The sequence below is a fragment of the Myotis lucifugus genome, unplaced genomic scaffold, assembly GCF_000147115.1.
Source record: "Myotis lucifugus unplaced genomic scaffold, Myoluc2.0 scaffold_2, whole genome shotgun sequence".
NCBI classification, from domain to species: Eukaryota; Metazoa; Chordata; class Mammalia; order Chiroptera; family Vespertilionidae; genus Myotis; species Myotis lucifugus.
In genome coordinates this window covers 21,032,036-21,045,741 of record NW_005871050.1, presented here as the reverse complement: position 1 = coordinate 21,045,741, position 13,706 = coordinate 21,032,036, and the positions used below count along the sequence as shown (strand labels likewise).

The 13,706-nt window shown below is 38.4% G+C and overlaps 1 protein-coding gene across 1 annotated transcript in view; it reads right to left on the bottom strand.

Moving 5' to 3' along the window:
• The window catches only part of LRCH2 (leucine rich repeats and calponin homology domain containing 2), a 104,553-nt gene that overhangs the window by 62,221 nt on the left and 28,626 nt on the right, over positions 1–13,706 (bottom strand). The window contains exons 2-3 of the mRNA XM_006082204.3: positions 10,421–10,565; positions 6,378–6,504 (exon numbers count right to left, since the gene is read on the bottom strand). Coding sequence (XP_006082266.1) covers positions 6,378–6,504; positions 10,421–10,565 — 272 coding nt within the window. The remainder of the gene's footprint in view (positions 1–6,377; positions 6,505–10,420; positions 10,566–13,706) is intronic.

Sequence of the window (13,706 nt, the reverse complement as noted above, 5' to 3'; positions counted from 1 at the left end):
TATATATATATAATATAAAATATATATGTACATATGACATATTATATATATACAAAATATATACGATATATATACACACACATATATATATATCTTGCTTTATTATCCATTCAGCCAGTGTCTTTTGATTAGAATATTTAATCCATTTGCATTTAAAGTAATTGTTGATAGATATGTACTTATTGCCATTTTATATTTATATTTTTTTAAATCTTTTTCTCTTCTTAAAGAAACCCTTTAACATTTCCTGTAATACTGGTTTGGTGACGATGAACTCCTTTAGCTTTTTCTTGTCTGGGAAGCTCTTTATCTGTCCTTCAATTCTAAATGATAGCTTTGCTGGGTAGAGTAATCTTGGTAGTAGGTTCTTGGTATTCATCACTTTGAATATTTCTTGCCAGTCCCTTATGACTTGCAAAGTTTCTGTTGAGAAATCAGCTGACAGTCTTAAGGGTGGCTCCCTTGTAGGTAACTAACTGTTTTTCTCTTGCTGCTTTTGTAATTTTCTCTTTGTCTTTAACCTTTGGCATACTGTCTAATAAAAGAGTAATATTCAAACTGACCATCACTCCAACACAAAAGATGGCCAGCAGGGGAGGGCAGTGCGGGCAATCAGGCCAGCAGGGAGGGCAGTTCGGAGGGACCAGGCCTGAAAAGGATGGCAGTTGGGGGCGATCAGGCCTGCAGGGGAGGGCAGTTGGGGGGGACCAGGCCTGCAGAGGAGGGCAGTTGGGGGCGACCAGGCCTGCAGGGGAGGGCAGTTGGGGGGGACCCAGGCCTACAGGGGAGAGCAGTTAGGGGTGACCAGGCCAGCAGGGAGGGCAGTTAGGGGCAACCAGGCCATCAGGGGAGGGCAGTTGGGGGTGACCAGGCCAGCAGGGGAGAACAGTTAGGGGCAATCGGGCTGGCAGGGGAACAGTTAGGCATCGATCAGGTTGGTAGGGGAGTGGTTAGGGGCAATCAGGCAGGCAGGCAGGCAAGCAGTTGGGAGCCAGCAGTCCTGGATTCTGAGAGGGCCTAAACAGGCAGTCAGACATCCCCCAAGGGGTCCCAGATTGGAGAGGGTGCAGGCTGGGCTGAGGGACACACTCCCCCGTGCACGAATTTCATGCACCGGGCCTCTAGTTTTAATTATAAAGTGTCTTGGAATGGGCCACTTTGGGTTCATCTTGTTTGGGACTCTCTATACTTCCTGGATTTGTACCATCTATTTTTTTCACCAGGTTAGAGTTTTCCATTATTTTTTTCAAGTAGGTTTTCAATTCTTTGTTCTCTTCTCCTTCCAGCATCCCCAAGTTGCAAATGTTGGTACATCTGAAGTTTTCACTGAGGCTCCTTGCACTATGTTCATTTTCTTGGATTCTTTTTTGTTTTTGGTGTTCTGATTGGGTGTTTTCTGCCTCCAAACAGCTGATTTGATCCTCTGCATCATCTACTCTAGTGTTGCAAAAGTTATATTTAATGTTGTTTTTCTAAAGATGGATTATCTGGTAGATTTCTATTTATATTACATCATGATGTTAACCTAGTATATTTAACATGAATTTTTTGTGCAAAAATTTGAGGTTATAATTTAATACTACATCAATCTGCCATTTGAAAATCTCAACTAAAGACCACTCTCATCAACTAAAACCAGAAGTAAGGGTGATCCAAGTGTTCTTAATTTAGAGGTAAAATAAAAGACAACTATCAACCATTGTGATAATCTGTCAATTATAGTTGTTTTAAGATACTTGGTTGGGCAGAAGCAGAGGAAGTCAAGGATTTATACATGTGAGCTGAAGAACTAAAATCTATGGCCAGGATTGATTTAACTAAGCCTCTTTCTCAAAAGGATGCAAAATATGAGGGATTACAAACACAAAGTTTATGGCTCACAACCCAAAGACAATCTAGGAAATCTGAGTAGGAAATGTCTCAGGGTTAAATTAAAATGCAAGCCCTGATTTAAAGATAAACAATACCACATTTCCATAAAAAGAGGATAAATAACAGCTTAAAGTTAATTGTGCTCTCCCTCCCCTTTCTTATTACCACATCAACAAAAAGTGGGAAAACATCTGCAACAAGATCTCAGCACTCATTCCAGACACACTGCAAATGAAATTCATATTCTACCACAACTGCCCCCAATTTCCAACTTTCACTGGACATTTTATTAGCTTGGAGGGAAAGGAATGAAAGATATATTCATTCTTATCAAAAGTAAAAATGGCAGGAAGGTAATTCAAAGAAATATTAAAGAATATCTAATCATCTAACCTAAAGATTATTAGGAAAATGTATCTTACATACTTCTTTCAAAGGCATCTTTATTCAACAATGAATATTTATGAAATACCAACTATTTGCTAGGCACTGATCTAGTTGCTAGGGACTATGGAAACTCAGAAGGCGCCACCCCCAATGTGCCTCAGTGGTATGTGGATTATTTTGAGCTAAAGGCAACTGAGACCATGAGGGCTCAAGAGAAACTACTGTCCCCTCTCCCCCTCCTTAATTATCTAGAATTTAAATTAGGAGCCTGGCCCATGATAAGAGTTATCATCAGAAATGTCTTTTTATCAATCTACATGGCAAGGCAAACTATTAATCACTGAACATGGGCTCACTCTGCAGTGACCTTCTGAAGCCCCAGGGTACATTAACTCATCCCTAGCTCAGAATGTCATATATGCCCACCAATGTTCCCTTTCTGTCTCTGAACCTCTCCTGAATATGGGTCTCTGACTCTCTCATGTACATGGAATCCCAATACATTTGTATGTATTAAATGTGGTCGTTTTCTCTTGGTAATCTGTCTCATGTCTATTTGATTATTAGACCAGCCAGAAGAACCTTGTGGGTAGAGGAAAGTTTCTTCTTCCCCCACGGGACACATCAAGGAATAAAGCAAACAAAAATTCCTGCCCTCACAGCTTTTTATGGAGCTTACATTCTAGCAATGGGGAGATTATATAATATGCTAGAAGATGATAAGTGCTATTTTTTAAGAAAACACAGCAGGGCAAAGGCAAATGGCAGTGTGCTATTGATAGTAGGGTGTGATATTAGCAATTTAAATTGTCTCATGGAGAAGCTATTATTTCAGCAGTCTTGTCAGAGCTGAGAGTGTGATCCATGCAAATATATAAGAAAAGACTATTCCTAGTCAATAATATTGTGGTAACTATGTATGTATGGTGCCAGTTAGGGTACTGAAAAATATTGTCTAACCACTAAGCTGTACACCTAAAACCAATACAAAATAAAATTAATAGGAAAAACATATCCCAGACAGAAGGAACAATAAATGGAAAGGCTCTTAAGCAAAGCGTGCCTGACCTACTAAGAACAGCAAGGAATACAGTGTAACTATAGGGAAGAGCACAAGAGGAAGACGATGGGGGGGGGGGGCACAACTTTGGCTTTTACTCAGAGAAATATGGGCAAGAACCAGAAACTTTTAAACAGAGGTATGACTTGACCTGACTTATGTTTCGACAGGACCACTTAGCGGCTGTGTTGAGAATAGACTATTATCCAAATGACAAATAATAAAAGTTTGGGAAAATGTCCTTTAAAGTAACTACTATTGCTTTCTCCCAAAGGTGTCTAATACTGAAGATTTTGTTATAGAAAATCTATAGCAATTTGATAGATAGCTACCTTTTCCCAGAACAAATAAAACTAAGCACAGGAAACTGACCCATTCAACCAATGGATACTCTACAAAATACTCTGCTGGGGGTTGGAGGTCTGAGAGTATTTCCTAGGCTTCTAATGACAGAATTTAACTGTAGTTGGCCACCAAATTCTTGTGGAATAGTGTCATAGGAAAATATTCTAATGACAGGTAAACCCACAAATTCACTATGTGATTTATAATTGTCAATTAGCCATCCTAATGTTATATATCCACTGTTACTGATTTCAAGAGTTTATAGCACAATAATTTTATAATGCCTAGTAAAACTATGATATTTAAGATTTTAAAATATGACTTTGATTAATTTTAGTTATAAATTCTAGCTCTAGAAAACATATCCCTCTCTATATATATACCCCCTAGAGAAATAGCCTTTCCCCCAGATAATCAGCAACCTCTGAAGCAGATGAAGATAGTAGTCCAGACCTGACTAATGGTCACAAGGCCTGGGCCTCTGGCTGACTAAAGATAACATCTTGACCTAAGCTATGTTTCAGTTGCTGAGCCCTAAAGCAGAATGACGCCTTGGCTACTTTTCCATGAGACTAAACAAAGGGAGGTCAGAAAAGACGTCAGAGCTGTCCTCAAGGCCTAAAGAAATGATTACCCTTACCTCACTTCTGACCAATCAGCTCCCAGCATGATCCCGAACCCCCAACCCATAGTATCTTGTGATTTAGCCCTATATTATCTGTAACATACATGCCATCGCAGAGTTGTTTTATTTAGAGCTAAAGTGCCCTGTCCGTATTGGAGAGACAATTATTATTAAATTATTTTCTCTTTCTATACTTCAAACTCCTGCTTGTGTATTTCTTTGGGCCAATGAACACAGGCAGGCAGACCCAAAGAAAATCAATGGGGTTCTGGTAACAAATATCCTATTTAAATAAAAATACTAGAATATATAGTTCCAGAGACATGGAAGGATGGGACAGACTGGCTAATCTCAGATGGAAGGAAGGGAGGAGGGAAGAGATTGACCAAAGAATTTATATGCATATATGCATAACCCATGAACACAGACAACAGTGTGGTGAAGGCCTGAGGGGGGAGCAGGGTGGAGGGGGGTCAATGGGGGGGAAGGGGGGGACATCTGTAATACATTCAACAATAAAGATAATTTTTTAAAAAATTTAAAAATCCTAAATATTTTTGAAATTTCACTTATCCCAAAACCATCTCATGTAATACAATTTAGAACACAAGTCCAAAAATTGAATGAAAAAAAGAAAAAGAAACAATAGAGCCACAGAATCTAAAAGTATAACATATATAAAATCTTTAAAAATATTAAGTGTCTAGGTCAAAGAAAGTAATGGTTCTCTTTTATTATAAATTCGTTAGATCAACATCTGAACTCTTCTGTTCATTGGTGAGTATAACATTAAAAGAGACCTTAATAAAAGAACATTTTCGAGACAGAAATAGTTAAAAATAAAAATAAAGAACAGAAATATAAAAAGGAATAAAAGGAATAAAGATGTTTAAGCTACAAACAAACAGGCCTTAGAGTTTGGAAAAATGGAGAGTAGACACACAAAAGATTACAAACATCAGAAGGGAAGCAAAGTTTTCATGATCTATACTTCGCAAGGTAGTCCGAGGACCAGTAGATAAAAAATGATAGAGGCACGGATTTTAGTGCAAAATAAAAAGGATAACAAATAGTTTTGCAAAAAAGAATCAGGACATTCTCTCTCTCTCTCTCTCTCTCTCTCTCTCTCTCTCTCTCTCTCTCTCACACACACACACACACACACACACACTTGCCACCATTGAACATATTCAGCTAGAGTGGTAAGGATTTCCTGCATTAGGAAGTGCTTATATCTGATCATTTATAAACCTTAAAATTATCTGGTTCTAAAACATAGCAAGACTAAGTTCAAGGAAGTTTCCTTGTGCAATGATTGCACATGCAGGTATTCCTTAATGAATAAAAGCAAGACATTCCTGAAATTTCTGTTCATTACATTCTATTAGCATATTAATTTCCCATTATAAAATTATAAATAAGTTCCTCAAGAAAATTTTTGGCCATCCACACATAATAAAGTCGCACTTAAGAATATTTTTTAAATATCCATGTATTAGGAAAGCATTACTCAAGATAAAACAAGATAAAAATAAACGGCATGGTATATTGTATAAAGTGGAAGTAATATAAATGTGAAAATCAGCTCAGTGCCATGAAGATCTGACTATGGTCCTCTCAGAGTTCAATGTCCTTTAAATTATTCCTATATTTCTACAGTCAATTGTATATAATGGCCTCTTGGTCCCAAAAACTGTTATAAAATCACATGAGTTTTGTTCACTCTACTGTTTATCCCCTTTCTCTGAAGCTCTCATAGCAGCCCTGTAAAACCTTAAAAAAAAAAAAAAACCTGTATTTTTTACTGGTAAGACCTTTACTTTCCACAAAATGGGCAGACAAATGCTTATTCGTTTGAAAAGCATTTCTTAAGAGAAGTAAGCCTCTGCTGAGGACTGATTGGCTGTGAGCTAAAATCAGATAAGCAATAGTATTTAGAAATTTTCCTAAAGTGACCTTAGGCATATATCAAGTTATTCTTTTCTTAAAAATTCGAGTGAAATTACATAAAGAAATGAGTAATATTCCAAAATATAAAGGCATGTATTTATGTATATTATATACAATCAATACAACTGTTTTACTCACCAATTCCATTAAATCTTTTAACTTCCCAATTTCTTCTGGAATGGATACCAGTTTATTATTACTGATGACCAAAACTTTAAGAGGAAGATCAAATAAGTATTTTGGCAACGTTGATAAAAGATTTCGACTGAAAAGAATAAGAAAGTCTTATTATGAGAAGTATGTCTGAAACCTGACACGTTATGCTGAAAAAGAACAAATCACCTCAAAAGTAAATAAGAAGCTTTGACTAAATAATAACTATCACTTAATGAAAGCTTAGTTTGTATCAGACTAAAATCTTTATATGCACTATCTCATTTAATCCTCACGTTAACCCCACAAGATAGGTAATTATTAGAGACATTATACACCACCAGTTCTCAAAACCCAAAATCATTCTTCTGAGCTGAAGAATGCCAGAACCTTGCTCTCTACTATAACTTCACTATAATCAGTAACTCCATGCCTTTAACAAGGATATGGCTCCAAGGATGAATTTGCACGTACTACTATGTTTAAATTTATGAAAGAATGAATAGGATTATATCTTTGAAAACATGTAATAAGCCTAACTTATTTCCTTTTTCTATAAGTTTATGATAGAACAGCCTACTAGCACCTTTATCGCGGTTCAAAGTTCATACATTTTTATCTCTGTAGATACACTTAAATACAACAACAATTAACATTTATTGAGTGTTTACTATGTGCCAGGCCATGTTCAGAACACCTCACATGAATTAACTCAACTAACACTCACAATAATCTACTTTAGAAAGATAAATACTATCATGATGCCTATTTTACAGGTGATGAAACAGTGAAAAAAAGATATTAAACTCCTCAAAATCACGCAGCTGGTAAGTGGGAAAACCAGCATTCATATCCAGGCTATCTGGCCCTGAGTTCCTTACCCTCAGACTACTGTGGTCAAATTTATACACCAATACAGACTGATCTAAATGATCCCCACTATAGACTGAATATGCTGCGCCCTCTCCTGAAATTACAGTGTAGAAACCTAATCCCCAAGGTGATGATATTAGTTGGGGCCTTTGGGAGGTGATTAAGTCATGAGGGCAGAGCCCTCATGAATGGTTTCAGTAGCCTTATAAAAGAGGCCCCTGAGAGCTCCCTAACCCCTGCTATCATGTGAGGACACAGCTAGATGGCCATCTATGAACCAGGATGCGAGTCCTCACCAGACACTAAATTTGCTGGCGCCTTGATTTTGGATTTCTCAGCCTCCAGAACTGTGAAAAGTTTCTGTTGTTTTATAAACCACTCAGTCTATGGTATTGTTATAGCAGTCCGAATGGACTAAGAAAATCCTACTACCAAACTATATAAAGTGTACCATTACATTTACACACTATACCAAGCATTCATGAGCAATGAGTTATTATTTTTCCTGTTTTTCAAAGTGATATTTATAGACTTGTATGTACCTACCATTTTGTGTACTGTGTACAACAAAAGCCCAGTGTTACCCTAACAGAGGATTTCAAAAACTTTCACCCCATTTTATGCCTGCAGGGGACATCCAGAAACATTAGACTGGCTTTAGACCTGGCAGTAGACTTTAAAAAAAAAAAGACAATGTTACTAGAACAGGAATCCTGGCCAGGCTGCTGGAATGTCAAGTATGCTAAGGGCCTGTCACAACTCTTGACACTTTTAGGATCAAGCAGGATGAAGCACACAAGGATCTTCCTGCATGATTCTACTTAAAAAGGAGGTAGTATACAGGAAGGGGAGAAGCTTAAAAATCATCTTAAAAGTTTCTCAAAGATATTTTCACCAAAATAAAAAATAAAGTAGAAAAAATAATGGCACATACACAAACATTCTAATCTCTCTCAGATTAAAAAAAAACATTTAAAAACTGACTTATTTGCTTCCCTTAATAACCAGGTTCATTGAATTAGCACAGTAAGCTTTCTGCAGAATTTATTTCTTTATGCATAACTATAGTAAGTCATTAATCTTTACTTTTTTGGCCACATGTTTTAGAGACAGTCAAAGGAAGTCAGTCACTAGAACAAATGTTACTTCAATAGAGGTTGTTCAAAATGTCTGTGACTGTAAACAAAAATCAGAAGTTAACTTTTATAGATCAAAACAAGAAAGAATCAGAGAGTTTTAATAAAATTACAGGCATACCTCGTTTGATTGTGCTTAGAGTTATAGCACCTCACAGGTGTTGCATTTTCTACAAATGAAGGCAAGACCCTCCACCAGCAAAAAGATACCTACTTTAATGTGGTGGTCTGGAACAGAACCCACAATATCTCTGAGGCATGCCTGTATAGAAATGTACTTCAATTTTGGACAAATCACTTTTTTTCCTTAAAAGAATAAAATGAAACAAAGATGAACTTTCCTCACTTTCCTCAAACTTCTCCCAAGCCAGGTCAAGGAAAGGAGCACCCAAATGACTGACATCTATCGAAATAAATCTCTCTCATGTATTTTAAGGTGTAAAGTAGTTTCGGTTAAAATAGTATGTACAACCAGGTGACACCACTGGGGGAAACATATATAATAATATATCACAACAAGAAAGGAGCATTATTATTTTTGTATATTACTTATATTTACTACTTCCCTATATGGGAATTTAAACAATTAACTTCACTAAGGAAGGGAAATAAACTATCCCTTACAACTCCATAAAAAAGAAAAATAAGAAAACAATTCTAAAATTGTCACAATACAGCAGTTTCCATTCAATGTCACTCATTTAACAGGGCATTCTTTTTCTTATTCTTATTAAATGTTCACTCTGTTATAAATATAGGGTAATAGCTTAAGAATGAGATTTCTACAGCCATATTACTTTATTATAATCTTGGCTATATATATATATATATATATATATATATATATATATATATATGTATACACACACACACACACACACACACACACACACACACACACGGTGTCTCCCAAAATGTATACATACTTTGAATAATTATTAATTCCAATGGGTTAAATCTGAAAAGAAATATCAATTGGGCTATCCACTGTTTAAGTATCTCACTTGAAAATGAAATGTATGTCATTTTTAATTTATTTTTATTTTTAAAAAAATATTTTTTTATTGATTTCAGAGAGGAAGGGAGAGAGAGATAGAAACATCAATGATGAGAGAGAACCATTGATCGGCTGCCTCCTGCACGCCCCCTACTGGGGATTGAGTCCACAATCCAGGCATGTGCCCTTGACTGGAATCGAACCCAGGACCCTTCAGTCCACAGGCTGATGCTCTATCCACTGATCCAAATCGGCTAGGGCGAAAATGAAATGTATTTCAAAAAACACTGCCTTAATAATTATTCAAAGTGTGTTTATACATTTTCTGGGAGACACCCTATAGAACTTTGGGCAAATAGTTAACTTCTCTGTGCTTCAGTTTCCTCATCTGTAATAATAAAAGTACAGGGATAATAAAAGTACATATCTCAAAATGCTGTTGTGAACATGAGGTAATATGTGTAAAATATTTGTAACACCGCCCGGCACACAGTAAGCACTTATTCAATATTAACATCAACTGTCATCCACCTCTTAATGTTCCACCATTCCCATCCCAATCTATCCATCCTTGAAGTAGCAACAGAAAGTCACAGGAGTGTGAAAAATATCACAAGGATTGTTTATTTAACTGAGGATGCATATAAATAAATCGGTATTGTGGTGCTATGATTTCAGTAAAATATTTCTGATGTAAAGCCTTGCTATTCAAAGTGATTTAAGGACCAGCAGGCATGTGCATTACCAAGTGGCTTGTTAGAAATGCAGGTCCCACTGCAGACCTATAAAATCAGAATCCTGTTTTAATCCCCAGGTGATTCCCGTGCACATTAGTTTGAAAAGCATTGCTCTCAAAAATAAGACTAAAGGCCTATACAGTAGTGTGGACATATAAAAAATACAAATAAGATACTACTGAGATAAATATAGGCTACATAGCCAAACCAAACACATTCCTTTGCTACTAAAAGGATTAAAACTATGATAAAAACCAAAATGTATCCCAAAAGTTACTTCCTTACCTAATGTTAAGGTACGTTAACATCTGCAGGTTTTTAATGGCTTCAGGAATGGTTTTAATGCAATTATGGTATAAATTTAATGTTTCAAGAGGTGCAAATAACCAGATATCAGAAGGAATTTCTGCAAAACGATTTCTTGAAAGGTCTGAAAAACAAAAGTAATGTTTTAGTGTCAAACATACACCTTTATCTGTGGTAATACAGAACTATTTTCATACTTGCTGAATCACTTAGAATCCAAGCAATTATTTAATGTATTATAAAACAGTATTCACTATAACCTTGAAGGCCTTCACAGCCAAATTTACATAAATCTACAACACAACTAAATTTCTTACTTAACATGGAATTCGCAACCCACTGTAATTGGGTTTCTAGTCACTCTCATGGGTATGACCAAAGTCAACAACAGCCTCCATATCAACAACCATTCATCCACCTAAAGACATTTCTCTTCCCTTGGCTTGGAAGATTACACTTCTGGATCACTTCCTATTTTATCTCTGGCTACTTCTTAGTCTCTTGCTAGATTCTCCTCCACTCATATTGTGAATGTTGGTGTTCCTAAGCACTGTGCTATAAGGTACTCTTTCCTTCTTAAGATGCCTGGCCGGTGTGGCTCAGTGGTTGAGCATTGATCGACCTATGAACTAGGAGGTCACGGTTCGATTCTAGTCAGGGCACATGTCCGGGTTGAGGGCTCGATCCCAGTAGGGGGCATACAGGAGGCAGCCAATCAATGATTCTCTCTAATCATTGATGTTTCTATCTCTCTCTCCCGCTCCCTACCTCTCTGAAATCAATAAAAATATACTTTAAAAAAAGATATACATTCTGGTGGGTGATTTCCTCTAATCTCAGGACTAATGTATATTCATATACTGACAAATTTCAATTTAAAGATATGTCTGAACACCTAAATTCTGATCTTTAGGACTTCCTCTCGATATCTCTCAGGTACTTCAAATTCTACAAACGTCAAATCTGAACTGAAGATTTTGTTCCACACATCTGTTTCTCTCATTTCAAATAATGTCACCAACATCCTGATGAGTTGCTCAAGCCAGAAACTTGGCATTCATCCTTGATTGTTTCCTCTCCTAAATTATTCCAAGTGCACACAAATATACTTCCCTTCGTTGAAGTTTTCACAAAAATAAAATCATGAAATTATTATAACCATTACACCTCTATCAAAGGTTTATTTGTTAAATGAAATTCTGAAAAATATTTAGGTGATCATGTGGCAGGTCAAAAAAAACACCCTAAAGGAGTTTCTCAAAGCACTGTTGACCTTTTGGTCTGTATCACTATTTGTGGTGTGGGGCTACCCTGTGCACTGTAAGATATTTAGCAGCATCTCCAGCATCTACCTACTAGATGCCAGGAGCACCCTCTAGTCCTGGCAGCCAAAAAATGTCCCCTGGGGTGAAAACTCTCCTACACCTGTTGAGAATCCCTGCCTAAACAATTGTCACACTAGCTGGCTACCTTATCATGGAAATATATTTTGCTTATACTAGCTTATTATACTTATTTGGTTAAAAACGTAACATAATTATTTATCTCTGTCAGAAAAAACATCCACACTGTAGCTTAGCTACTGTACCTCATTTAGTTTCTGATCTGCCATCATAAGAATAGCCTCCTACTAATGCTCAACTTTCTCACTCTGAGGGGTGTAGTCCTATTTACTTAGCAAAGTAGTAAATTCTCTACTCAGAACATTAATATACATGTATTAACATTATATATAAATATATATGTGTGTGTGTGTGTGTGTGTGTGTATACTCACCTAGTGCAAAATTTTATAATTGGCAAAAGAAAACATCAATTATGATTATATAATATGAAAGTTAATTTGGATCCTTCTTCCTTCCACCATAAGATTCTGAATAACTATTTAAAAGGATAGTCCGAATTACAAGGAACAAAAATCTGAACTTGAAACAGAATTTTCTCAGTATCCGGGCTTACCTACTCTTGACACCCAAGCATCATGCAGTTGTATCAAGGAAGAAAAAAATAAGTCATTGCTTTTTTTATTTTACATTCAGGGTTGTGTCTCTTATTCTTATAACTTCAGAATCCTAGGAGTTAAAAATTACTGCTTACAATTAATCTGAAATTCTAAAAACAAAATTATTCCCAGTTTATTATTCTGTATAAACTCTAGTACTAAGTATCCAAAAATAATACAGTGGAGTAAACAAGAGGTAAGAATCAAGGATGGCACCCAGGATTTTGGCCTATCACTAGTAAATAATATCTACACTAATAAAAGGGAAACATGCAAATTGACCATCCCTCTGCTACGCCCACCAGCCAATCAGGGCAAGTATGCAAAATAACCCAACAAAGATGGCGGCGACCATGGAGCTGGAGCAGCAGGAGGCTTGGGTTGCCTCGGGCGACAGAGGAAGCCAAGCTTCCTGCCCGCCCTGGCCGCCGCTGAAAGAGTGGCTGAGGGCCTGGGCCCTGCTCAAGGAGGGGCTGGGGGCTTGGGTAACCGGGGGACGTGGCCAGCCTGAAAACAGAAAACAGCCATCAGCCCCTCAACTCAGGCTGGCCATGCCCCCATGGGGTGAGGGTCCCTGCTGGGGAGCATGGCCAGCCTGCAAACAGCCATCAGCCCCTCACCCAGGCTGGCCAGTCATCCCAGCGAGAACCCCCACCCTGAAGGGGGTGTGGCCAGCTTGAAAACAGCCCTCAGCCCCTCACCCAGGCTGGCCACGCCCCCCCAGCGGGGACCCTCACCCCATGGGGGTGTGGCTGGCCTGCAAAACCACCACAGGCCCCTTGCCCAGGCCGCCCCACGCCCCAAGGGAACCCCCCACCCTGATCTGGGACACCCTTCAGGGCAAACCAGCCGGCCCCCACCCATGCACCAGGCCTCTATACTAATAAAAGGGTAATATGCTAATTAGACTGGGAGACCTTCCAGGAGACCTTCCGGACGTTCTTCTAGACAAAGCCATGGTGGCGGGGCCAAGATAGAGGCGATTAGAAGGTCAAGAGGGGAGGGCAGTTGTGGGTGATCAGGCCAGTGGGGGGCGGGCCGTTGGGGATGATCAGGTCGGCGGGGGGGGGGGGGGCAGTTTGGAGTGAGCAGGCCACCAGGGGGGCAGTTGGTGGTGAGCAGGCCCATTGGAAGGGAAAGTGGGGGCAAACAGGCCACCAGGGGGAGCAGTTTGGGGGCGAGCAGGCCAGCAGGGGCGGCCATTGGGAGCGAGCACACTGGCATAGGGGGCAAGTTGGGGGGAATCAGGCTGGGGGGGGGCATT